Source organism: Hippichthys cyanospilos, chromosome 5 (genome assembly GCF_059441005.1).
Source record: "Hippichthys cyanospilos isolate Australia breed blue-spotted pipefish chromosome 5, RoL_Hcya_1.0, whole genome shotgun sequence".
In the NCBI taxonomy this organism is placed as follows: domain Eukaryota; kingdom Metazoa; phylum Chordata; class Actinopteri; order Syngnathiformes; family Syngnathidae; genus Hippichthys; species Hippichthys cyanospilos.
Window position 1 is genome coordinate 15,131,014 of NC_142373.1, and position 24,430 is coordinate 15,155,443.

A 24,430-nucleotide genomic window follows, 5' to 3' on the forward strand; every position below is an offset into this window, starting at 1 on the left:
CATGCGCAGACCAGAGCCGTGAATACGATGGGCTTCAAAATATTCCCTGGACATATGCTCGCTGTCAAACTAGATTTAGTCTCACATGCGAAATGAGTTTTAGAGAAAGGGGTGTGTGACACTTACCAGGACTGGGATCCATGCCAGTGATTTGATGGGGCAACCAAAATGCTTTTACCCCCCTTTCTGTTCACTAGGGTACCTAAAAAATAAAGAATACTGTAATTAATCAACAGCAATACTGATATCAAGGTGGAATGCAATCGATCTCTTACTTAAAGACTCCATTTTAGTTATATGGTTTAATACAGGTGTAAAAAACTCCAGTCCTCGAGGGAAGGTGTTTTTGGTGTTTCTCTCAAATGATTAGCTCCGCAGTAAGCTCTGTTGGGCCTTAAAAATGATCTTCTGAAACAGTGTGTTTGAGATATCAACATTGTAAACACGCGGCCCTCAGGGAATAGAGTTTGACACCTAAGTTTTATGATTTTCTTTATAGCCAACGAGGAAAATATTGATAATGATACTGTCTCGTGTTGACACAAAACACACAAGAACTAATAGTTCATTGTGTGTTATTGTTCTACATCTAAAATATCAGATTTAATGCTCATATACAGCAGTCCATAAACTGAATGTAATATTTAATTCTGATTGTAGTTAACTAAAGCCAACTTGAAACTTTGGGGCGGTTCGAACAATGACGTATTACATATTAAATATACAATAACATACAAAAACAATAACATATCAAATATACAAAGTAAATATCCTAAAGGCACACAAAGCATTCAATCTGATGTACATGAGCATTAGCTGTGCTCAAATATGATGTGTGTAGTAAATGCTGTCATGGAAATGAGAGGCACGGACCATTAAATATGACGTAATGCGAAGATATGGATGGGCCAAAATACAGTACTGTATATCAGAGCAGTGCATCAGAAAAGAAAAATGTTGGCAGGCAATTTGAACGCAGGTCTTGAAGGTTTCCCATTCAAGAAAAAAAAATCCAAAGCATTCCTTCAGCCTAATGAAATAAAAGCGGGACAAAGTGATCATGGACCACAAAGTAGACTCTGTTCTGCCGAGGCGTTCACACTCGATCATCACTTCAACGCAATGCAGGCGACGAGGTCAGAGGTGGTGGTAGTGGTTTGGAGAGGGGAGGGGTCATCATGTGCAAACACTTGACAGGAAGCCATGCACCTTGAGACCTCAAAAGCCGTCGTAAATGCTGGTGTTTGCTGGCATCTAGTGGAAAAGCTTGGGACTGCATGGCAACCGAGTACCAATGTTGATGCTCGTGGCCTGCCGGAACCAGGTCCACTTGATTCTGGACAATTGTCTTCTTGTCACTTGGTTAGAGTTAGTTGAAGGCCCTTCCAGCGGTCTGACCTGTGACCTCGACTACCGGGACTTCACAGTGGAGCCTGTTGTGAGGAAAAGCAGCGTCTCTCAAAATCTAGTAGCAGCTGTCGACCCAGGCACTCAGCTCTGCGTTTTGGAGGAAAAAAAAAAGAACAGACGCTCGGCTCTGTGTGAAGTATATCGACAGGGTTTGATATTGCAAAGATGTGTTTGTCTCACTTCCAGAGAGGGGAGAACCATGAGGAGCCCGCCTCATCGCCGCCACCTGCATTCAAACAAACAAACCTGGTTTCAAGCTCTTGTTTTCAAACTAGGCTTTTAAGGTTAGGTTTGAAGTGTTCAGCTGTAGAAAACGTTTGACCTCGCAGCTGTGCCACTTGAGAATAGGACTGTGGGCGCGCGGACCGGTCCTCCTCCTCGTCCTTGTGGCGGTGCTGATGTTGCTCACCGCTTGGACGTCGAGACCTGCGGCAAGTGCTGGCCGTTTGGCTCAGAGTCCACTGCAGTACCTCTAGCATCTCCAGCACCAAATCCACCATCAGCAGGTGAGCATTTTCCTGGACACAAAGCCCCAACCTGAAAAATCCCCAAAGCCTCAACGGGAATCCAAACTGGAACCCTGAAACCCTAAACCCAAGGGTGAGAGTAGTCCATCAATATTCATGAGTCACCTTTTCCAGCTCCCATTGAGCATCGTGGTGTCCCATGCCCTGCCCCCTGCACTTCTTCTCAACCAATCGGAGCGTTCCATGGGTGGAATGGGTGGGGGTGCCTCCCATGGCGAAATGAGGCTCCACGGGCCTGAAATGAGCAAAAGCAGAAAGTCAAGTTGGATCATGAATGCAGGCAAATTTCACAAGTCCACATACTGAGCGGGGCGTCTGCGGTATCCAGAAATGACTGGGCTGCTCCGGCGAAGACATATTGGGCCCGTGGACTCCGTCTCTGAATACTCCTGGTCGGATGCTTGGCTGCAGGACTGCACAGGTGAAGCGTGGACCTCGGGCACGCCCTCTTGGTTTAGACCAGGGCCTGATCATTTGTATGAAGTTGTGGGACATGCTTGAAATCTTAAGAGACCTGATCAACCGGTGCAGCATTTGGTCTGAATGAGTGACCCAAACCATTGAGTCAATTTGTTTTTGACTGACCCACCAGATCAACTAAATTCTTGCCCGTTTTGATCACAAAATGAATCCCTAAATGCCAGTTTGAATATGGACAATATGTACACAAGATGGATATAGGATCATTACTTTCATGTCGTCAGAGATGAAGTAAAAAAACATATATAATAGTTAGATGCACTTCGTGCATGAAATCTTAAAAAGCTGTCCACTTGGCAAAATTGGCCCAGTAATTTGACATAGCATTTAGAGCGGGGCCATAGTAATGTGAAGTTAGCAAAAAGAAGACATGCGGATTACGCTCTCTCACAGAGATGACAATTTGACATCAAGAGGTTAGAAGATTTGTTAGGAGATATGCTGCCGCTGTCCACAGTGGATTCACCAGCATTTGGAATCCGTTAGCAAGGTCCCTGTTGCAACTAGCAATAATGACAAGGTAAGCTCATGCTAATTTTCACTGTACAATTGCTATCAATAATAGTATATAAATAGTTATGGTGTAGGCAATGATGTAGGCTAGGTGCTAACGTTAGCCCCACCAAAACCATTTATTTTTTAAACATGTCTCTAAGTAAGCCAACTGATCTTGAATATGAATATTAACATTGATATTGTGAAATGCATTCACTGTTTCTGCTTACAGCATAAACAATGTATCATGCATCAAAATAAAATAAAAAAAATGTTTTCTATCTTGTCTTCAAAAGTTTACAATACAATACAGATGAAATGATTGTACTAGTTTTAGCCTTAAGCCAACCTCTCACTGGGTGTGTAATGAACGTAATTAGCTACACTTAGAACCGCAAATCTATATTTCCAGTTATGGTGGTGAGAGTAATATAAAAGTAATGCATTACATTTCAAATACAGTAAATAATTACTTTGAAATGACAATAATAAGTAATAAATAATGCATTACAGTTTTAAGGTAACTTGCTCATTGCTTATTACTATTTGGAACAATTTGAACCAAACTTTGTTTCGCTTTCCACCACCGCCAAAAATAGTGTAAATTTGACTTAACAGTGGCATAAGGCACAACTTTAACAGCTTGTTTGGCTGACGTACCCAACCGCTCAGACCCGTTTTGGCGATTGCAAACCTTTGCAAAAGCGTCTAGTGTCTGAATGCAGGATACCGATGGTACCTGGCGTGGGAGGAGGTGGCGAGTCCACGCACCAGCTGACATGTTTGCGGCGGTGAGGTCCACGGGACATGACCTGCAGCCCCGAGAAGAATTCCACAGCGGAACTTTTGGTCCCGCTTCCCTCTCACCTGTCAATGGATGGCGTGTGTTGGGCGTGAGCTTGCATGGCGCCACTTCCTGTGTGTCAACGCTCAAAATGCAGTAAGTGGAGTGAACTTCCTGTTTCAGCCACATTTTATACACTTCAAGAGGCCCATCTTTTCTGTACAGGACCCTCATGGTCAATACTTTGCAGTAGACTGTTTTTTTTTTTTTTTTGAACGAGTATGCATCAATTTTTAATATGGAATGTACATTCGGGGTTTTGTGTAATAAACAATACATTTATTCTATGTATAAATGTAATTGCAGCGTATATAAGTTCTTTATGTTATGAATACTGCATGCACATACATACATGTGTGCCGCGATGGCGCTTGGTCACCAGTTAGCACTCACTCACTCACTCACTCACTCACTCACTCACTCGGTATGGTATCTTACTATATGTCCATTGAAAAAAGACACCGATTATTCAATTGGTATATTATGAGATTTAAAGGGATAGTGTGTAACAGTTAGACGGTTTTTCATTACGGCCAGCAGGAGGTGCTGCATTTACCATTGCCCATCGCTAAAACTAACATGGCCACCTACGGAGAAGTGCCCCCCATGTAATATAGATAGCTAGACTTATGATTATATTCAAAACGTACTGGTGGTTATTTAGAACACGTTAATTTGCAAATTTTTGATATTTTCAATCATTTAATTTAATCTTTTTAGTGAAAAACGATCAAAATCTTACACACTGTCCCTTTAAAACCACCGTTCTCTCAGCGCAAATTTCAACTGATCCATGATGAGAAAGGCTCGTAAAATCTTGGCTAACCAAATTCAAATTTTCCACCCGGAATACAGTCTGTTTTTTCTGGCACACATTTGAGGTTCCTTCGTGCAATGAAAAGTTACAGTAATAGTTTTGTAGCGTGTAATCGACTGAAATTGTGATTTTAAAATGTGCTTTTTGACACCCATAAAAGATGTCTCGCGTTGCCGCGACATCCGTTGCATCCAGCAGATGTCGCTGTAGCGCAGCTTTCGGGGTGGCCCCCTTCCCAAAGCGTAAAAAGCGTAGTGGGTCGGCGTCGACATTTTTCGACTAGCTGCGTCAATTTCCGGTAGCTGTATTTTGAAAGGGTGCCGAGCGGACGTGTCGCCGGCAGGTCTAGCTTGTTTTCTGTCGGCCGTGGGAGTTTTGATGCCGCTCGCCACCGACTCGGCACGAAGCGAGCGAGCGAGCGGACCGAGATACGGACCGCCACCGACGGCGGCAGCAGCAGCAACATTAGCGTCATAATGGCGATGCCAGGATCAGAACCCCTGGCCGCCCAGCCGGCGACGTCGGCGTCGCCGCCTCTTCTTCCGCCGCCGCCGCCTCCGCCGCCTCCTCCGGGCCACGGAGCGGACGACGGCGGGCCCTCGCAGTCCGGCGCCGGCGGTCGCGGCTTGGAGCGAGCGCTGGAGGAGGCGACGCTCAGCGGCACGCTCAACCTCAGCGCCAGAAAACTCAAGGAGTTCCCGCGGACGGCCGCCCGACTGGACCTGAGCGACACTGTGGAGGCAGGTAAGCGGCGCACGTGCAAGTCCCCCTGGACCCGCCACAAGCCCGCGGCTCGGCCCCGTGTGGTCAACAAACAGCCACGGGGGCGCGCCCCGCACTGGCGGGAGCGGGTTCTGCGTCACCACAAATTGGACACTTTTGTGGAGAGTAGCAACTTTTCAAGCTTAATACCCTTTACGAATAACAAAGCATCAATCGGCGTGGGAGTCCAACGACCTTTGATGCTACCCAGATAGTAACAATCTGGATGTGAACCGCCCCCACCTTCTGAAATCGAAAATGTACCTTTGTTGTTTGTTATTACTGTTCCATAACATGTGTTTAGATGAGATTGAGCTGCAGCATTATAGTGATGGTTTCTTACAATTATTTCTAATGACATTTGAATGAAAATGGTTTCTTACAATTATTTTGAATGACAGCAATCAGTAAGGTACTATTCAAATGATTCACTTTTTCAAAGGAGCATACAATGTCTCATCGCTACAACAGTATTTATAGAACAAGGCCATGCTGGCAGCGGAGTGGGTTACAGACTGTAATACGGCAGTCAAGTGGAGACTGCGGAGCACTAATCGCAGCAAAGGGAGACTGCGGAGCCTAACAGTTGCATTGAGGCAAATGAGGTAAAACCAAGGGTGGCGTGAAATGCAGCCGAGTGGAGACTTTGGAGTATGAGGGCACCTAATATTGCAGCAAAGTAGAGATTGTAATGCATAGTGTAGTAGTACCTCAAGTTAAAACGCAGCTATCGGCTAAAGTTAACATTAGCGGCTGCGTTTATTTTGATCATTTCTGGTTGTGACTGGTTGAAAGCGAGGCCTCATGTCTAGCTCTTGTGAAACGTTTCTAAACTAGTCTGAGCAGGGTATCTTTGGACGGGGGAACACGCTAGCTGGCTAGCTAGCCGACTGACCGGCTGGAAGCTAACCCCAAAGCCACGGGAAGTGGCCGCACCCCAGCTCATTGTTTTCTGGAGGCCATCTTTTCCTCCGCTGGAAGGCGAGAAGCAGCTGGTTTGCCAAGTGCGGTGCAGTGCAGGCACCGTGCCGCAACAACCCTTTGACTGCAAGGCTTCACTTTTCAGCACCAACTCAGTGACAGTTTTCCATAGCAATGGTTGCAGTGGGGCTGTAGAACCGATAAGAGTTTGAGATCTATCCCAAATTAGAAACAGAATTAGTCTTTTTTTTTTTTTTTTTGCTTTAGTGACATTCAAAAAATGTACATGCTTGTATCATAACTTTTTAAGATTCCTAATTTAGCTTAAGCCCTACTTAAAATAATTACATATTCAGTAATCTTAGGGATTTCAATGCTTTAAACCATTGGTGTCAAACTCCAGTTCTCAAGGGCCAGTATCCTGCATGTTTTCCGGTTTTCTCTCCTCAACACACTTGATTCAAATGATTAGTTCATTGACAGGAGCTTGAAAATGATCATAATCACTTGAATCAGGTGTGTTTGAGAGAGAGGATTCACAAACATGCAGGATACTGGCCCCCGAGGACTGGAGTTCGACACTTTTGCTTTAAACCATGTAAATTATTTCAATTATCAGTCATTTGTATAAAAATAACAACAACATGCAAATGTATGTATGTCACCACTTTGTGAAAACGTCCTATGGCAATATGGCCGCCAATTCAAACTGGCACATAAGTGGTGGTGTGTTCAAAATGAGCAGGAACAGGCCACATAGGGTTAGGGTTGTCTTCGATTGGCATTATTGACATGGCCCAGACGAATACAAATCAGTGGCTCTTATTTATTAAGACACAAATGGATCATATCATTTCGATGTCTGCTTCCTCCCACGGTGTGTAGGAGTCCTGCAGTGTTGCATCACTTTAATATTGAAAGTTTTTGGCAAATGAGGAGAGGGACGTGGTGAGCTAGGTTTTACTCTAAAGTAGCGCTTCAGCGCTGAAGGCTAGCCTGGCCTTAAAGCACATTCGCAACCTGATACAATTCCATCTGTGAAAATGCGTCCTCAGCTAATCTCGCATCACCTTGGCCAAAGATGCAATCCACAGCTGTTTGCTTTGGGTGATGATTAAAGGCTTTTTATTGGCTCCAGTGCAGAATTTTTTGGACAATTTCTAGTACAATGACAGCACAATAAATGAGCGTTTTCTTTTTTGTGGGGGTGGAGGAATAAATTAGTGATTGAACATGATTTTTGGGATATTGTTGTTGGTGCGAAGTAGTAGCGGTATGTATTATTTGTATTGATATTAGTATTTGTATTATTTGTTTTAGTATTATTTGTATTAGTAGTAGTAATAATAGCGGTTCAGAATTCTCCCTCTGGACACATTTGCGGCCAAAAAGGCTTCATGCAAATCAGAGAGCACTTTAAAATTGTGAGGTGAGGAAGAAAAAAAAAAAACCCAAATGATTAGTGCATCACTAGGTCAATTCCAAAGCTAAATCTATTTTGGGATTTATTGCATCTCATCAGAGCACCCCAAAGGAAACAAAGACATTTGCAGATTTCACGGGCGAGACTGAAAGACGACATCGCCTGCGACGTCTTCCAATATGACAGACACCAAATCCTTTTCAATAAATAAAGTGGAGCAGTAGCCACCCCCACCACACACAGACACCCCAAATGTAGGCCAAAATCAAGTACACACAGTCACAGTGGCTCTACGGCACCTATCTGGAGGCTTATAGTAATACACCGTGAAGCTCACGACAGCGTGCAGAAATGAGCGTGATTGCGTGCAGGCACACACCATTGGCTTTCGGTCAAATGAAATTTGTTGCTGGGAAGCTTTTTAAGTGGCGAGCGGTTCAACTTTTGACCCATTTGTGTCTCGCGCTGGGTGGGGTTGAAGTTGATGTTTTGAAGTGACTCTAGAAAGCCAAAATGAGCCACAAAAGAAGAAGAGATGAATGACGACACCTCAATCCCTGCATATTTTTTTCATTTTGCCCATCTGCCTGGTCTGGCATACACTTACGTACTTGCAACTACGTTTGAACATATTCTTTGACTAAAAGATTAAACCAGGGCATTTTTCCCCCAAACTGGTTTTGACTTGAAACCTATGCATGGGCAAGTTAATGCTTGATAGCATAATGGGAAAATGGTATGTTTATTGCATTTAACCAACAAACACGTTTAAAGGCATTTGCAAGAATGTTGGATGGAGTTTTCCATTGCAAAGTGTTGACTCCACACTTCTGCAGCTCCGCACATTTCAAATTTGCCGTGTGTGTTTTGCACATGTTTTCTCATGATTTTTTTTTTTTTTTTTTTTGGTCTACTTCGAAGAGACATTTATATGGAATGCCGTCTTGGGGTTGTATTGAAGTACTGCTATCCTGCATGGTTTCTTGTTTTCTTTCCCTGACACACCTGACTCCAATGATCAGCTCTTCAGCAAGCTCAGCAGAAGCCTGATACCCATCCTGATCATTTGAATCTGGTGTGTCAGGGAAAGAAACCTGGAGAACATGCAGGGCAGCGACCCTCAAGGACCGAGTTTGGACAATCGCCCATCAAATTGCTGAGTTCTGTTGGCTTCAATTTTCAAAATATTTTTGAGAATGTATCAGTGATTGCATGCTCACTTGTCAGTGATAATGCTTTTAGTGGAGTGACTTTGGCTTTTTAACCTAGCGATGTTAGCACAATAGCGCTTTGCTTTTGATGCCCCCCACCCCCGCTGACCCACATTTTGCTCAGCTGTCAGCAAACCCTTGCGAGCGTGTGTGAGCATTTGTGTGTTTTGACATCAACCCAGCCTTTTTAGCTTCCCATCCCGGCTCTTGTTTTGTGTCCCTTTCGAGTCCCAATGGGCTAATAACGCTAATGACAACGAACTTATAATTCCTTCCAAAAATGAGAACAAAGGCGGAATGAGCGCGACCCATCCCGTTTTCTGGCTGGCTTTTCTCCTCGTCCTACTTTCTCCTGGCAGGCAGGCACCTAAGTGGGACAGGCCAGCATTGACAGTGGGCCACCAAGAAGACCTTTGCCTTATGTAACAATATCCACAGGAAATGAAATATTTAGCCTTTGTCTGGTTTCTTGACGATATAAGAAACCTCTTATGTCACATTTATGCCTGTGTGTCTCCATGTGTGAAGTGGTTATGGGGGTTGAGAACGTGGTCTTTCCAAATTGTCGTGAGTAGGTTGTCTTTACATTTTCCAATATGAAGGCCTAAAACTCGAGACTTAAACTCATCTTCAAAACATCAAAGAACTCTTTCAAATGTCATCATGAACACAAAAAAAGGCAAAGGATTAAGAGGCCAATTACTAGGTGTGTTCCGATCCAATGCGTCTATAGTATTAGATTAGATTAGATTAGAATTTGGCTACGTTTAGGGTTGTCACGCTCCTCTGTCATGTTTGGAAACATCAAATACTTAATCCAATTGTGCTAGCATGACACATTTGGAATTCATGACGTTAGTCTGTTTAGAAATTGTACAAAGCAAAAATAGGCAGTTCTAGTCTTCGCCCCCAACAAACACACACACACTGGTGCTGACACACATTTTGGCTGCCACTCATGCGAGTATGTGCTCTCGCTCGCCTGCTCTCGCACAAGCTGCATTCATGCAGAAACACTCTCATTGCTGAATGGCTCGTGTTTGTCATTTTGTTTTATATTTTGGGGTGGGGGGGGGGGGGGTCATGTGACCGTGGGAGGACGACACTTTGTGAGTTTGATGTTGATTATGTAGCGGCTCGCGCTCGCTGCCCCTGTGTCATGTGACATCCTTGCTGCTAAAAATACAGAGCGAGGTTTGTGGGTGTGTACAGATGCCTGAGTGAATGTGCACATGTGTGTTTTTGTGTGTGCGTTTGTGTCAGCGTGCTTGTGTGCTTGAGCATTTGCGAATGTGTGTGTGTGTGTGTGTGTGTGTGTGTGTGTGATACCGCGCCTGCTTCCTCAGCTGTAAAACAGCCACGACTGTGGTTGAATCCTGCATTTTGTGTTTGTGCCACAGTTGTAGCTTCAGGTTTTGTGCTGTTGTTGGTCGGGGGGACTTCAAATGAAATTAATTTTGATTTTGCAGCTCCAAGACCACTTTTTGCAAAATATAAATAAATGAAACAAAACACAGGTGCTCAGGTAATGGCCAATCAGCTCATTTTACAGACATCATCTGGTCAAATCCAGACCTCAGCCTCCATCATGATAATGATGTAATTTTCAGTCGACAGCGGGGTCGTGCTCCTTCTGATGCTTCCCTGTCAACAACTACGTTTTAGCCATTGTTTGTATGCGTCCATGATTACATTCCGGCTCGTGGCTTCCGTTGTCTACACACGGGGTGTGTGACCAAAGGAATGATGTCTGATCGGTGGGTCCATCTGCACGTGGCTTTATGCAACTGTATGAGTGAGGTTTATTCATTTCATGTTTTGTAGCATTCACTAAAGAAGCACCTGTGGAGATCCTTGCCAACATGCTAAGTAAACAAGTGCATCTCCCCACAGCAAAATTTGTTTTCTTTTGGTGATGAGGAGTAGGATGGCGTTGATGAAGAACGACAACATGTTGGCGTCGTCTTGTTGTTGTATTTTTGCTGGAGTCTGTTATTACAGGGAAGAGTCTTGACTTTTTCCTGAGGATGCAGCTGCTGTGCACACGCACACACAAGCAGGGTTTACACCCAGCCCATATGTGTCGACCTTTGCCGAATTTAATCACAGTTTTCAAGGAAAAGTACTATGGATGGCAAATTACAAAGATGCCTACAGTATGTATGTGTGAGGGTGTCTTTATCGTTGCTTTCTAATTAAATAAATGTATCAGAAAACCTAGTTCGTGATCTTTGACATACGTTTGCTCCAAGCGTTTTTTGTTTTTTTTTATATAATAGGACATGAGTTTGTTTCGGCAAAAACTGGTTTCTGAACAAAAAGTGTGGAAAACAAGCAGTTGGACGGATGGAATCTTCTTGTCAGAGAGAAAGGTTCACAGAAGTAAATGATTTGTTCTAGCCATCCCTGTAGCCAAAATTTGCTAACAGTGTCCATAAAGCTAGCAGTTGTGAGCGAGGATTGTTTGCATTGAAAAGGCTTTTTGGTTGTTCAGACTTGTCCAAGAACCGCCTGTCGGACGTGCCCTCGGAAGTGTGCCACCTGGTGGCCTTGGAGAGCCTCAACTTGTACCACAACTGCATCAAGAGTATCCCGGACGCCGTCATCAGCCTGCATTCGCTCACCTCGCTCAACCTCAGGTATGTACACATTCAACATGGGAGGCTCTTCGCAACCTCAATCCAACCAAACGTATGTAATATTAATTGGCATATTGTGGCATCTGAGATAGACTGACTCATGTCATATGGAATCAGAATGGTTGTCTATTGTTGATCTTTACTATAATAGCATAATTCATCAGTGCTCGTTTTTGTAAGGCAGGAAAATGACACGTGCTATTACACTAACGATATCACAAAGGACAAAACTGTATCGGAAGGCATCTTTGAATGAATCCTACTGTTGAGTAATAGAAGCATCCTTTCAGTCGCAACCAGCTGAGCTCACTACCAGCCTGCCTGTGCACGCTACCACTCCGAGTCCTTAACGCCAGCAACAACAAACTGGTCAGCTTGCCCGAGAGCATGGGACAACTGCGGCGTCTCATGGACCTGGTGAGTGTGTGTACGTACTCCGCCGGTCCAGTCAAAAAAACGAAAAGAAAAAAAAATGTAAAGTTGCTTTCGTCTACCCCGCAGGACATCAGCTGTAACGAGCTCACTACTCTACCTCGACACATCGGGCGACTGCGGGCGCTACGGGAGCTCAACGTACGGCGGAACTTGCTCTGCGTCCTTCCAGAAGGTCGGTCTGCACCAACGCTGCAGCAAAACTGGACATGCTAATAAATGCAAATACCTAGCATGCTAGGATCTAGCTGTGTAACCTTTGGCCGCACAGATACATAATATTTTTATCATACAAGCCCTGGGCTTCAGCCCACTGACAACCAATAAAATTCTAATATGCTGTAATGTTATGCAAACTAACCAACAGTGAGACAACAACATAAATGCATAACTTACTTGGTAAGGAGTTTTACAGCTGTACCCTGGTGTTGGATACTATTTTAAATAGGAACTGCTCACAATGCTAAGACTTTATATGCCAACATCAAACATATCAATAACCTGTGTGGACATTTAATTTTAAGCATGCAACGCCTCCGTCCTCATGCTAAGAAAAGGTAGAAAACAGTCTTAACATGCTACGTGCAGACTTGGCCGACCTTCCTCTGGTGAAGTTGGATTTCTCGTGCAACAAAGTGTCCACCATTCCACTAAGCTACCGAAAGATGGCGCAACTGCAGGCCCTGCGCCTGGAAAACAACCCGCTGCAGAGCCCCCCGGCACAGGTACGGCCGCCCGTCTCAGCTGCTTCTGCCTCTGTATCCCAAAAGTATTCACAGGGTTGCACTTTTTCCTGCATTCTGTTACATTACAGCTTTTTCACAAAATACACGGTTTGCCCCCTCCAAGTTCTACACAAGTCATAAAATGGCAACATAAAAATGTTTTTTGTCCACAATGTGTGTGCATGTGTTTGCATCCACAATGTCTAGAAGCCTCCTTTGGCCCACATCCCTTTTTGAAGAGCTGAAACCCTCTTGGTACAATATCCCTCCATGCGATTGAGCTTTCTGTTAGGATTTAAACTTGTTCTTGTATTTCTGCCCTGTCAGATCTGTCTGAAAGGTAAAGTTCACATCTTCAAGTATCTCAGCATGGAGGCGTGTCGCAGTGACAAGATAACCGACGCACTCTACCTGCCCGTCGTGGATCGCCTCAGTCTGACGCGGTGAGTTGCGTGCTGGGAGATTCTTGCTAGCAGCTAGCAATGGCTACTAAGGAGGGAAACGAAGCACCAACAGTTGTATGTGCATTCCTTTCTCAAATTGTGAGAGTTCCTTCAATAGATGTGGCATCCCAATCTGTGGCCTGTTGCGTCATCCACAAAGAAACTCTGTCGAATCGACATTTAGCCTTTTCCAGCTGATGATGTTGCTTTATAGTGGCTACCTCACAGTGGGCACCAGTCGATGTAAACAAAGCTGTGTTCTTTTTTTTCTCAACGGCGTTCTTTTTTTCGGCAAGATCTAAACAAACACGGCGGACGAAGTTGTCAAAAATGTTCGTTAAATGGTCAAGTTTTGCTGGAGTAGATGGGCAAAAAAAATATGATTTAAAAGTATGCCTCCCTCCAAAAATGTATGTGTCTAGGACACAGGGATGCAGGCAAACGGGAGCACTGTAATATAATATAATATATTTTCCTCCTCTGTAAGATGAAATAAAAATCAATTCATGAAAGTGAGTTTAAAAAAAGTGAGTTCTTGGTGTGTCCATTGAGAGAAACCAACATGCTAGTTGTGTGTGTGGTTTTGTAGCGTGGAGGACACGGAGCAGCAAAGGAAGCAGGACAGTGACTCTGGAATCGGCAGCGACATTGGAGACAAGAGGCTGTCAGCAACAGAGGTACGCGGAACGCTTTTTGTAATGGTCATAGCCGCTGCTCTTGGCTCCCTTAACTGTGAGACGGACGTGATAACCATTTATTCACTGAGCCACTGAAATCTTGTTCCATCAACTCTAATATAATGACACAGAAAGATGAATTATCAAATTCATTTTTAGTTTTAAAAATCATCTTATTTTATTCTTTTCTTGTGTGTGCGTGTTGGCAGCCGTCGGATGAAGACAGCTTGAGCCTCAGCGCGCCGATGAGTCACATCACCGAGGAGGACGGACTCGCTAAAGATGACTCCAGTGAGCGAATCGGCTCCCTGTCGGGTACGTGAGCGCGTCCCCTTAAATAGCCTTCAATCAGCCTCGCCTGGGTCGTTCAATTTAAGCATACCCCATGGAAGCCCTTTCCGCACATTACCTGCGGATCCTCTTTTTAGTACGTGTCACACAGAAATCAAATTTATATTTAAAGTAAGAGCAAGCAGTGAAGTTGTGCTGCTTGGTTGTGCCACTTTTTAAAAAGGAGTAGCCTCTTTCACCTATAGATTTTTTTCAACTCAACAGTAGATTTGATCTGATTTTGTATTTCACATGAAATCCAACAAAGCAGAATGTTAAACCTTCCCCACTTTTTTTCACACCTAAGCGCCCTAAGTGGGAAATCGGAAACGGAATTGGACATGGAAACAGACACTGCAAAACATCTGCCCTATGTGTGCCCGCGCAGATCCATGCTGGGAGGCGCCACAGTCGATGGAGAAGAGCCCTGATCCGGCGTGGACGGAGCGGTTGACCTCCGGCAAGGCGAGTTCACAAGTCGGGCCGCCACCGAAAAAAATGTTCATTTGAACAGGCTGGACTGGATTTGCTCAGAAAAGATGGCACTGCACTGGGCTATTAAAAAGTCATGCTTTAGTAAGAGGTGCGCAACGTGCATTTGTTTTTCAGGGCTGCCGCACAGCAACGACGGCAGCGGCAGACTTGGACGAGCCGCTGAGGATCGACGAAGACTCGCATTGGACGTCAGGGCACGAGTAAGAATTCAAGCGTGCTTGTGCCTACTGTAGGCTGTCTTCGGGCAGGAGGCGGGGCCCTGAAATAATGTAACTGAGATGTTAGATGTACAGTTTATTACTTTTCGGATTCATACGCGTGATGAAAAAATTGTATACATTTTTAAGCCAATATGAAATTATTTTAAAAGTATACACACAGTAGGTAAAAATGAAATGAATTAGCATTCAATTAAAGGGGAGGTCAAGTTTTTGACAATAACAATAATGTTCCTCCTCTCATCCATACGTGATTGCATTTGTGGAATATGAATTTAGCAGCAAAATGTTTTCCGGTGCCAGCAGGAAGTAAAAAGGCAGCACCCCACCTTTAGTTAAAAATTCCACAAATGCAAATGACGGAAGATGGAGTTTTGGACCTTCCGATTTGAATTCTCACGGATTTTGTATCATTAGCAGTATATTTAACATGAACACTTTTTAAAGAGATTTCACAAGTTAAATTAATTTAACAATTTTCAAACAAAACAATGTGTGGTTTTGTACATGTTCCGATTTGGATTCTTATGGACTTCAGTGACGCTGTTGTAACGAATTTGCACTGTTATCTTGTTCAGGTCAAAGATGACGGGGGATGACGGCGGACCGCACCCGGATGCGACGGGCCAGCTGAAAGAGATTGCTGAACTCGGGCGGGATCCTGGCAGGTCAGCGCTCAGCGAGCTGGGCTGCGTGCGCCGCCCCCTCCTTTTTGTGTCCCCGATTCCCTCTGAAGCAGATGCCTTTGCTTCAGAATCAAGTCTCAGCCAGAGGACCCATGCGCCGTGCGATTATACCCCTTGGGAACGGTTGCTGTAGGCCAGACAGTCAAGTAAGCCTGTTATGACTCCAGCCCATGAAAACACTTTTTTTTTTTCTTTTATGATTTTACATTAATACCAAGATTTTACTCACGTGTGACAAATGTTACAGGAAATACTTGTTGAAAAATGTGATTAATCATGGAAAATACTGTTAAGAAATGTATTGTTGGTCGGCACTAGTTTATTTTTATATTTGGTATTTTGTCTGTCAAAATAGTTAAAAACGATGGGTCTACTTTGTGACTAATTATGTTTTTTTTGTGTGTGCTCAAGTTTGTCTTTTGTTTTTGGACAATTGTTGCATTTTTCTGCAAAAAAGTGGCTGCATTGTCTGCCATGTTTCTGCTTCCAATGGGATGCTGGAGGGTCTGTGAGAACTTGGTTGGGATGAGGACAAAAAGGAGGCTTATTGTGACCCATCTGCGGTTTTACGCAGCACTGTGTATACTTTGCACTATGTATTTGTGGATAAGCCTTTTTGATGCGTCTTAATTGGACTTGTGGTTTCTCCTGTAGCGGGCAGGACAGCGACGACGACGTCGGCCTGCCAAAGGTATGCACGCACACACACACGCACACCATTTGAAAGAACCTACAACTATTCAGCTATTGTCATTTTATATCTGTTTCCTAGAGTCCCAGTCATTTAATAAATTCAGGCCTGGAAATCTGTTTCATTTACCAACAATGAACAACCATTTAAAATCCAGTCACTTGCTGATAAGTCAAGACATAGAGGGTCTGCCATTTTGCTTTTCAGTAGCAATTCATTTCTATTTCTTTGAACTTTGAGGGAAAAATTCAACCAGTGAAGCCAGTTTCACTTGGGAGCATAAAATTAGCAAAATTTGATAACTTGACCCAGCCAAGAAAGGAAAACAAAGAAGTCTCAAGAAGCCTTGTCTGAAAAGACATGTGAAGTCTTCCGTTTTGCTTTTCCATCTGCATTTTAGGTCCCATCTGACTATTTCAGAGGTTGCTGCTTATAGCAACATAGAAATTGGTGGCCATATCTGATCGCAATTATTTATCCATCCATTCTTGTTAATTCGACCCACAAAAAATATCTGAAGAAGACTTCAAATCCACAGAAGGTCTTTGAAGTGTTTTCCCTGAAAATACTTTTTTGTTTCATGCATAGGTAGTGGAGCAGTCTGCGGGCAGACTTACCACTATGTCCAGCGCACCTTTTGGCCTGAAACCTCGCTCTGGTGAGTACCTTGGAATACTAAATAAGAGTAAACATGCCCATTCAATTAAGCATTCGATTCACATAGAGTCCAAATCCAAGGGTTTTAACAGCGCATTGCATAGCAAACTTCAGTTGTGTCTGCGTTGTAGTAAATTTGTCTCCACGTCGTCGTAAAGTTGTGTGTCTGCGCTAACTATGGTAATTTGCTAGCTTGAATGGCCAAATGGCGCCAAACACTTAGCATCTTGATGCTAAGTGCAGCGGTGTAGTTGTTTCGGTTTTGTTGGCTGCATATGTTGATGTGTTGCTTATGAGTAATGAAGCTAACATTGAATCTTTTTTTTTGTGTGTGCTGTCTGGTGTTACCGCCTCCCATTTTGACACCTTTTGACTATTTTTGTTCACCCCGTTTATTTACGACTGTTGCAATGCATGGACTTTTACCCATGATGCACTTGCCTGCATGGACCTTGTAGCCCCTCCTTCGCTGCCCTGTTCGCCTCCTCCCTCTCCCACCCATCTCTCACAGGCCCCGCCCCTCTTTGGAAGTTTTCACCGTAGCCGTGTCAATGGAGGCGTGCCAGAGCGTGGTAGGTCGAGGGCCTCGGATTTCAGCGGCGTCACTTCTTTGTGTATCATGGCCCTAGGTTTTCTTGGGGGGGGTGGGATATGAAAGGTTTCTTTTTTTCCCACAGGAAATTGCTTTTGTCAGAGAAACCACTTTTTAAAAGGAACAGAAGTCAATTGACAAAAAAAAAAAAAGTATTTGGGAATGAAGTTGGATAAAAAACCCACGCGTTTGTTCGCGTGAGATGCCGACTAACAAGACTCATGCACACGTGTTTTATTGGTGAAAATGTTGGTCCTTTGAAGCAAAATCGGGCTACGTCCTCTTCGGCTAGGTCTTCATAATGTAGCCCATTTCAGGGCAGTGTGGAAAAAGGGGACGGATAAGCATAATATGCCACGACTGCCTCAAGGTGTTGGTGGCGTTTTTAATCAGTCAAAAACTTCCACGGCGCTCACTGTGTGGATGAAAGAAAATATAATGAGGCTATGGTCATAAAATGTGGCGAACGCAACTCATCCTGACAGAAAAATACAAACTCGAATGCTGTTGTAGATGGACAGCGCAATATTTCCGGCATCTACAACACTTCTCGAGTTAAGCCCCCCACATGTTTTCATTCCATTCCAGTTGGCAAGATTGACGGGGGACTTGGTTTTGAAAATGGCCACAAGTGAATGAATGCGTGTTTTTCTTCTTCTGCTTGTTGCTCTATTTGTACTTGGTGTTCAGTGTTCCTACGCAGCCACAAGAGCGCCGAGTGTGTGGACCCTCAATTCACCATGAGGAGGAAGATGGAGCAGCTGCGAGAAGAACTGGAGCTCATGGAACAGCTCAGAGATGTAAGAATCAGTTTGGGGGGAAAACAAACCAAAAAACCTAAAGCCCCCAGTCCATGTTGGACTTTGCAACGTCAAATTTGGTAGGCATGTCTAGAATGACAAGCCCCCAAATATTAGGTCAGTCCTTTTTTAGCCCAGTATATATTTTGGTCCAATTGCCACTACGTTCAAGGCACATCTGCGAGACAGATGTTACAATATCGCTTACTCTTCTTTTCCGAAAACATTGAAATATGACTCTTTGGCAATTATGTAACACCCCCCCCCCCCCCCCCCCCCAATTCACTCACAGAGCATAGAGAGCCGGCTGAAGGTGGTTCTTCCAGACGACCTGGGAACCTCGCTGATGGACGGCGTGGTGCTTTGTCACCTGGCTAATCACATTCGCCCACGCTCCGTGGCCAGCATACATGTGCCCTCGCCCGCCGTGGTAGGTTCTGCCCCACCCCAGCTTTCCTGCCCAATCACCCGGGAATCCTCTGCTGACTTTTGTTTTGCCGCAGCCCAAACTCAGCATGGCAAAGTGCCGGCGCAACGTGGAGAACTTCCTGGACGCCTGCCGCAAGATCGGGGTGCCTGAGGTAAGGCCGTGTGGCATGACGCCCATCTTCAGTGCAAACTGGGCACGTTCTCAAGTTTGAATGTTCCATTGATGAAGTGAAAACAGGCCCATGTTCAAACCATAGATAAAAGCCTCTGAATGTAACTCTAACACGCTTCCAATTTGAACAGAAAAGATAAGCTGATTTTCAAACTTAAATGGACTTTATCAAAGATTTTCATAGGATTTGTGATGAAACAGCGATTGGCAAGAAGATGACTGTGGCGTGACGTAGTCCTGAATCGTTTTGACGGGCACAAAGTAACTTTGAGGAAGGTGGCAGGAACCCCGCTGCTGCCCCGTCCGTTAAATGGCTTGCTATAAATTCTTACTTAAAAAACCGTTCCAAGTGAACCCGAAAACAGACCCAACTCCAAACAATCCTAATTACAGCCCTTTTGGACCAGGCACAGCTTTCGTCCCCATTGTCAAGCGAAAATCAATGCAGATTCATCCAAAGACCCCCATTTTGAACTGAAAACAATTCTGATTCAACCTTGAACAGTCCCTCAACGAAGCAAAGTGTCCCCAATTTGAATGCGAAACGTCCCCAATTTGCGTCTTGAATGTGAACTTGAAAACGTCCCAGTCACTCTTGTGCTGCTTTTGGATGACAAATGGAACCGTCACATTGCCGTCCTGGTGGGAAAGCTGAGGGTTTGACGACGTCTGTCCTGTTTTGGGGAATCGAATCCGGGAGCGCTCAGCTTTCCTAATGGTCACTTGCTTCGTGGCTGCTTCCTCTAAACGAACGCCTACTTCCTATGCTTTTTTTTTTTTTTTTTTTTTTTTTACATGTACGTCCTCTGCACTTGAATGTAAACAACCACACAAATGCTACATTAGCATTGCTAGCTTAAGCGTTTTTGCCTTCATCAAACATCTGTTCCGTGGGAGCCTGATGTTGACCACCCTTGCCGTCGGAATGTCCAGCTCAACTGCTAGCTGTGCTAACGCACTGCTAGCTTGTGTGCTAACCGCCTGATAGCTGGCCACATTCTACTCGTGATAACACCAGTCCTGCTAGCTTGGTGCATGCTAGCACGCTACTTCCACCTCTGCTGTGCTGCTAAAGCGGTAGATCAATACATGGGTGGAATAAGGCTCAGGGCAATGCTTAGAGGCCAAGATCGGATTTTTCTCAACGCCCCGCCATTGTCAGTAGCATTTTTCTTGGTCGCCACTCTCATTCTTGGGAGCAAAACCAATCACCATCATTCGCATGAACGAGTAGGAAATTAGCACAAATATACGCAAAATCACCATCGCATTCCTGATTGTACTGGCACATTTCTTTGACAACATTGCGCATATGTCGATGGAGAAGAAATCATCCTTAACTGTAGCACCAAGAATGGGCAACTCCGGACACAAGTCATTTTTTCAACCAAGCTCACCAGGTCAACCAGTTTTCACAGTTAGATAACTTCAGTTCCTTTTCTCGTAGCAGATAGCTCCAAGCAATCCCATGTCAACTGCAGAGATACAAGCCGCTTCATGTGAACATGCTTTTAACATCATGCTAGCCGGCTTTATATTACCCATGCTAACACACTGCTAGCTTGTGTGCTAAGTATCCGCAAGCAGGTGAGAAAACACGGCTGGCCCGCTTCTATTTGCCGGTTGCATCAGGACCAGGAGGAGGTAGATCTTCTCCTCCTCCTGGTCCCAGTCAGCATCCCTGCTAGTCACCATGGTAACGCCTCTTTCATCATGGATACCCACTTCCCCTTGTGGCTCACTTTTTAACCTCTTGCCTCTTCTTTCTCTTTTGGCTCTCCGCCTGGATTTTCCACCTTTTTGTCGTCGTTGTCTTCTTTGTCTGTTTTTTTATCCCCCCCCCCACTTTCGTTTCCACTCCTGCATTCTTCTCCTCGGGGTTGCCAGTGTTCTCTGTGTTCCCCATATGACATCATCCAGCGCCGTCTGCCACCTCTGTGCGTCACAGTCGGGACGTTGGTCGGCAAGAAGCCACCTCAGAAAAAACAAAAGGCGGCGTCGCCTCTGCCGGACTCGGTCTCGGTGACTACACAGACCCCTCCTCCGGCGTGCCGCTGGTGGGACCTGATTGGCTACAGCCTAGTTCACATTCTCTGCCTAGTGCTGCTTTTTGCTGTCTACGTGTGGAGCGAGCAGACGTAACCGCACTGACAGCCGGCCGGACTTCTTTTCTATTTCTTCTGAGGAGCGCGCGTTACAAAAGGACGGGCGAGTCGCTCATTTTCGCACAATCACAACCTGCAAAGAGCCAAACCATCAACTTGAATACGCTCCCAGTCTCAAACAAAAATGCTCGTTTTTCAAGCTGAAAGACAATTTTGAAACGTAAGCTACTTCCAATTTCAGCCTTCGATGCGAACGTGAAAACCTTCAAAACTCTGATTTGGGAACAGCTCACATTTCAATTTGGGAATTGCCCAAATTTCAAGCTGAGACAAAGCCAGTGTCAACCTTGACATGGGTCAAATTTCAAATATGGAAACCAATTTCACCCGAAAATAGCACATGAAGACCACGCCAATGCCACCCAGAAAATGACTTCCATTTCAAGATGAAAAGGGCCGTACAGTATTTTGCTTTGCAGTTGTGACGGGCTGCAGCCCGATCCGCGTCACTGGGGTACGTGTTTTGCGGTTGAAAACGTCCCCCTCTAATTTGGAGCTGAAAGTGTCTCCATTTCAACATCATTCAATCAGCAATGTTCTTAGAAACACAAAGCCAACGCTAGTAGCCTCATGTTAGCACGGGCAGTTTAGCATGTGGAGTGGTGTTGACTTTTGTTTGTTGTTTGAATCGCTTAGCTTTTTTTTTTTCCAAGTCTGAGCCACAAAACCTAGCACAATTCTACCGGAATGTCTTAAGAGTGCAGCGATGGCGAGCGCAACCATAGTTGGCTTTAGCTAGCAAACAGGTTAAGTGATGGCGGATATTAAATAAATATGCTTATGCCGTGTGCTCGGAATCAATCACCGAGTTTTTTTTTTTTTTTTTTAAACATCTCTTTCCTGAAATGAAGTTAGAAAGGTTTCTAGCCAAGCTAGCACGCTATACTGTGTGAAATGATCCCTTTCTGACACCCAAAGCCATATGAAAATGCTTAGTTTGAAAATGTGAATTTTGTGCTTTGTTGTGTCCTTGAAAACTTGAAACATTGACAATGATCAAGCAGCTTTGATGTTTGCAACCAAAAAAAAACAAAAAAACGTATTTAGCTATTTGTATGATAAGATAATTAATGAAGCCGTTAAATTATTGCAGATGGATTTGTGTTGTGTGGTTATTTTACACTTGCAGAGGAGGAGCCATTCCAAACTTGTGCTATGTTTGAATGTTAACATGAAAATGGCCAAATTGCAACCTGCAATATTTTTACATTCAACCCCCAATTTAATCCAACATCAGCCCAGATTGGACCTGAAATATAAAATACGAAATAACCGGCCAAATTTCAACCTTGGCTCCAAATTTCATTGAATAAGTCAAGAGTCTCTAAGAAAGGGTATTCATTCAAAACAGGGATTTGAACTAGGTGTAGAATTTCTAATGAGCGATTAGGGCCAGGGTTTAAAAGAAAGTAGGGTTCCAAAACAGGGTTAGGGTTCAAAAGTAATGTTTTAAATTAAGTCAAGGTTTGCAAAATAAGGCTTCGAAAAGGTTCGAGTTTTAAAGGATTCAAGAAGGGTTTGTGTTTCAAAGTAGGCTTACAAACTGGAGTGGTTTCAATGCAAAGTCAGGCTTGTGAATCCGAGTTTTGAATCTTCAAATGAAACCTTTCAACTCGATTGAGGATTTCAAGGGTTGGGTAGTAGGAGGATGCGGGCCGCTTTGACAGTGGAATAGCTTGAATTGAAGGAGGGACATGGCAGCCGTCCTCGTTACCAGCCCCTTTCACCTGGCCTCTCGCGCCAGCATGCTGCATTGTAAAGTAGGCGGCGGCCATTTTGTGGCGCCCGCCCGCTCTTTGTTTGCAGGACAAGCTGTGCCTGCCGCAGCATATCCTGGAGGAGAAAGGCCTGCTGAAGGTGAGCGTCATGGTGCGCGCCCTGCTCCAACACAAGGCTGGCGCCGCCGGACCTGGACCGTGCATCTGAGGAGGCCCAGGACCCCCTCGTGCAACATCTCTCCACGCCCTTGTCAACAAAACCGACGGTGGGAGCTCTTCGGCTTTAACTTTCAAGTTTGCACCTAAAGAAAGCTGATCGTTTGGAATCCACAGACACTGTGAAGCTTTTTTTTATTTTTTATTTTTTTTACTGAAGACTTTACGGAGTTTGTTGACAAAAAGCTAGATGCACTCTTTGGGAAGCTTTTCAGTTGCTCGGGTTCTTTTTGTATCAAGGGTTCACAAGAGGCATCCGTGGCAATTTGCTTATTTTCCTCGTCCTCGCTAATGCCAAACAGTTTGCGGGTTCAAAGAAAATGTGGATTTTGCAGCCATCCGCGAAGGGAAAAAAAACAAAAAAAGACTGAAATGTAAATGTATACATTTGTCACTATTTAATTTAATTGTAATAACCTTCAAGTGTTTTTACTGAATGGGCAATCAAATTGTATTTTAAAGGGGACTTTGTGTACATTGAAGATGACATATTTTTGGCAAGTCTATTTTTCTCATTGTGTGGATTTGTTGCAAGGATGCTTGTGGCATCTCATCTGTCGTCTCAAAAGAGAAACAATCTGAACGGCTTCCGAACTTGTTGTTTTCAAACAAGTGTCACTTTTCTTCACGTAATCTTTTTTTCTTGGCCGGGTTCCAGTTGACTTAGTAGCAGTAGGCTGGTGTAGATGCAAAATGAACACACCAGTTTGGGGAGTTCCGACCCAAAAATAGTATCCCGCAATCCCATTTTGGTAGGTGACGTTTCCTTTTTATTCCGTCCCGTCCCGACAGCTTTTTCGAGAATCCGTATATCAATCTCGAATCAATCACAACACTACATTACAAAATGACTTATTGTAGGGGTAACAAACCTTCGCCGATCGATAACAAGTGAATAAGTTCCTTTGGAGCAACGTTTATGACGACCAGAACGGGTCCAAGATGTGTCGTGTGGGTCGTTTTTTCCACCCGCCGCCGCTTGCGTTAATTTGAGCATGCACTTTGCCTACGACACAAATAACATGGGATACGTGGATACCAGAGCGCGGTAGACTGCCTCACAGTTCAGAGGTTCCGGGTTCAAGTCCAGCTCGCCCCAGTACTTCCTTGAGTGGAGTTTGCATGTTCTCCCCGTGTTCATGTGTATTGATTGCACAGGCAGGTGTGAGTGGAAATGGTTGTTCCTCTCTCTACTCTGAGATCGGCCGCCAACCAGTAGGTGTCCCGTGCTGACTGCCCGATGACGGCTGGGATAGGCACCAGCAAGCCCCAGTCAAAATGGATGGATGGATGTAAACATTGTGCGCCTCCTACTGGCTATTATTTAATTAAAACTTCCTTTTAGGGATAGCTTACGCTATATGGAAATGACAGTGTTTTTTGTACATTCAGTAATTTGGAAGCAGCATAGTTGTTTCTCACTACATTAAGCAATAAAGTGACACTTTATCGGCA

At 44.4% G+C, this 24,430-nt stretch overlaps 2 protein-coding genes across 7 annotated transcripts; one reads left to right on the forward strand and one right to left on the reverse strand.

Moving 5' to 3' along the window:
• Nucleotides 1-627: 627 nt before the first annotated feature.
• On the reverse strand, nt 628-12,594 carry LOC148423699 (uncharacterized). Of its 2 annotated transcripts, none has more exons than XM_088414539.1 (7): nt 12,358-12,594; nt 3,652-3,779; nt 2,241-2,403; nt 2,043-2,172; nt 1,733-1,928; nt 1,591-1,636; nt 628-1,497 (listed from the first exon to the last, which is right to left on the reverse strand). In XM_088414539.1, the coding sequence occupies exons 2-7, from the start codon at nt 3,719-3,721 to the stop codon at nt 1,422-1,424; spliced, it is 681 nt and encodes a 226-aa protein (XP_088270665.1). In that variant the 5' UTR covers nt 3,722-3,779; nt 12,358-12,594; the 3' UTR covers nt 628-1,421. The 2 variants fall into 2 exon arrangements, with proteins under 2 accessions (XP_088270665.1, XP_088270666.1); XM_088414540.1 differs by lacking the exon at nt 12,358-12,594 and adding an exon at nt 4,109-4,127.
• Nucleotides 4,899-24,430, forward strand: lrch1 (leucine-rich repeats and calponin homology (CH) domain containing 1). Of its 5 annotated transcripts, none has more exons than XM_088414533.1 (19): nt 4,899-5,317; nt 11,385-11,529; nt 11,820-11,946; nt 12,031-12,136; nt 12,550-12,686; nt 13,014-13,129; nt 13,719-13,806; nt 14,016-14,121; nt 14,525-14,601; nt 14,746-14,831; nt 15,428-15,517; nt 15,604-15,681; nt 16,190-16,226; nt 16,815-16,884; nt 17,342-17,455; nt 18,166-18,275; nt 18,568-18,705; nt 18,779-18,856; nt 22,806-24,430. In XM_088414533.1, the coding sequence occupies exons 1-19, from the start codon at nt 5,050-5,052 to the stop codon at nt 22,965-22,967; spliced, it is 2,133 nt and encodes a 710-aa protein (XP_088270659.1). In that variant the 5' UTR covers nt 4,899-5,049; the 3' UTR covers nt 22,968-24,430. The 5 variants fall into 5 exon arrangements, with proteins under 5 accessions (XP_088270659.1, XP_088270661.1, XP_088270658.1 ...); XM_088414535.1 differs by having other exon boundaries at nt 22,848-24,430; XM_088414532.1 differs by lacking the exon at nt 22,806-24,430 and adding an exon at nt 20,764-22,139.

Coding starts and splice junctions, on each gene's coding strand:
- lrch1 (XM_088414532.1), top strand. CDS start 5,050: ATGGCGATGCCAGGATCAGAACCCCTGGCCGCCCAGCCGGCGACGTCG. Junction 15,682..16,189: donor GCTGTAGGCCAGACAGTCAA/GTAAGCCTGTTA, acceptor TTTCTCCTGTAG/CGGGCAGGACAGCGACGACG. Junction 18,857..20,763: donor GCAAGATCGGGGTGCCTGAG/GTAAGGCCGTGT, acceptor CGGGGTTGCCAG/TGTTCTCTGTGTTCCCCATA.
- LOC148423699 (XM_088414539.1), bottom strand. CDS start 3,721: ATGTCCCGTGGACCTCACCGCCGCAAACATGTCAGCTGGTGCGTGGAC. Junction 2,404..3,651: donor GCCACCTCCTCCCACGCCAG/GTACCATCGGTA, acceptor ACAAATGATCAG/GCCCTGGTCTAAACCAAGAG. Junction 1,637..1,732: donor TCAAGTGGCACAGCTGCGAG/GTCAAACGTTTT, acceptor GTTTGAATGCAG/GTGGCGGCGATGAGGCGGGC.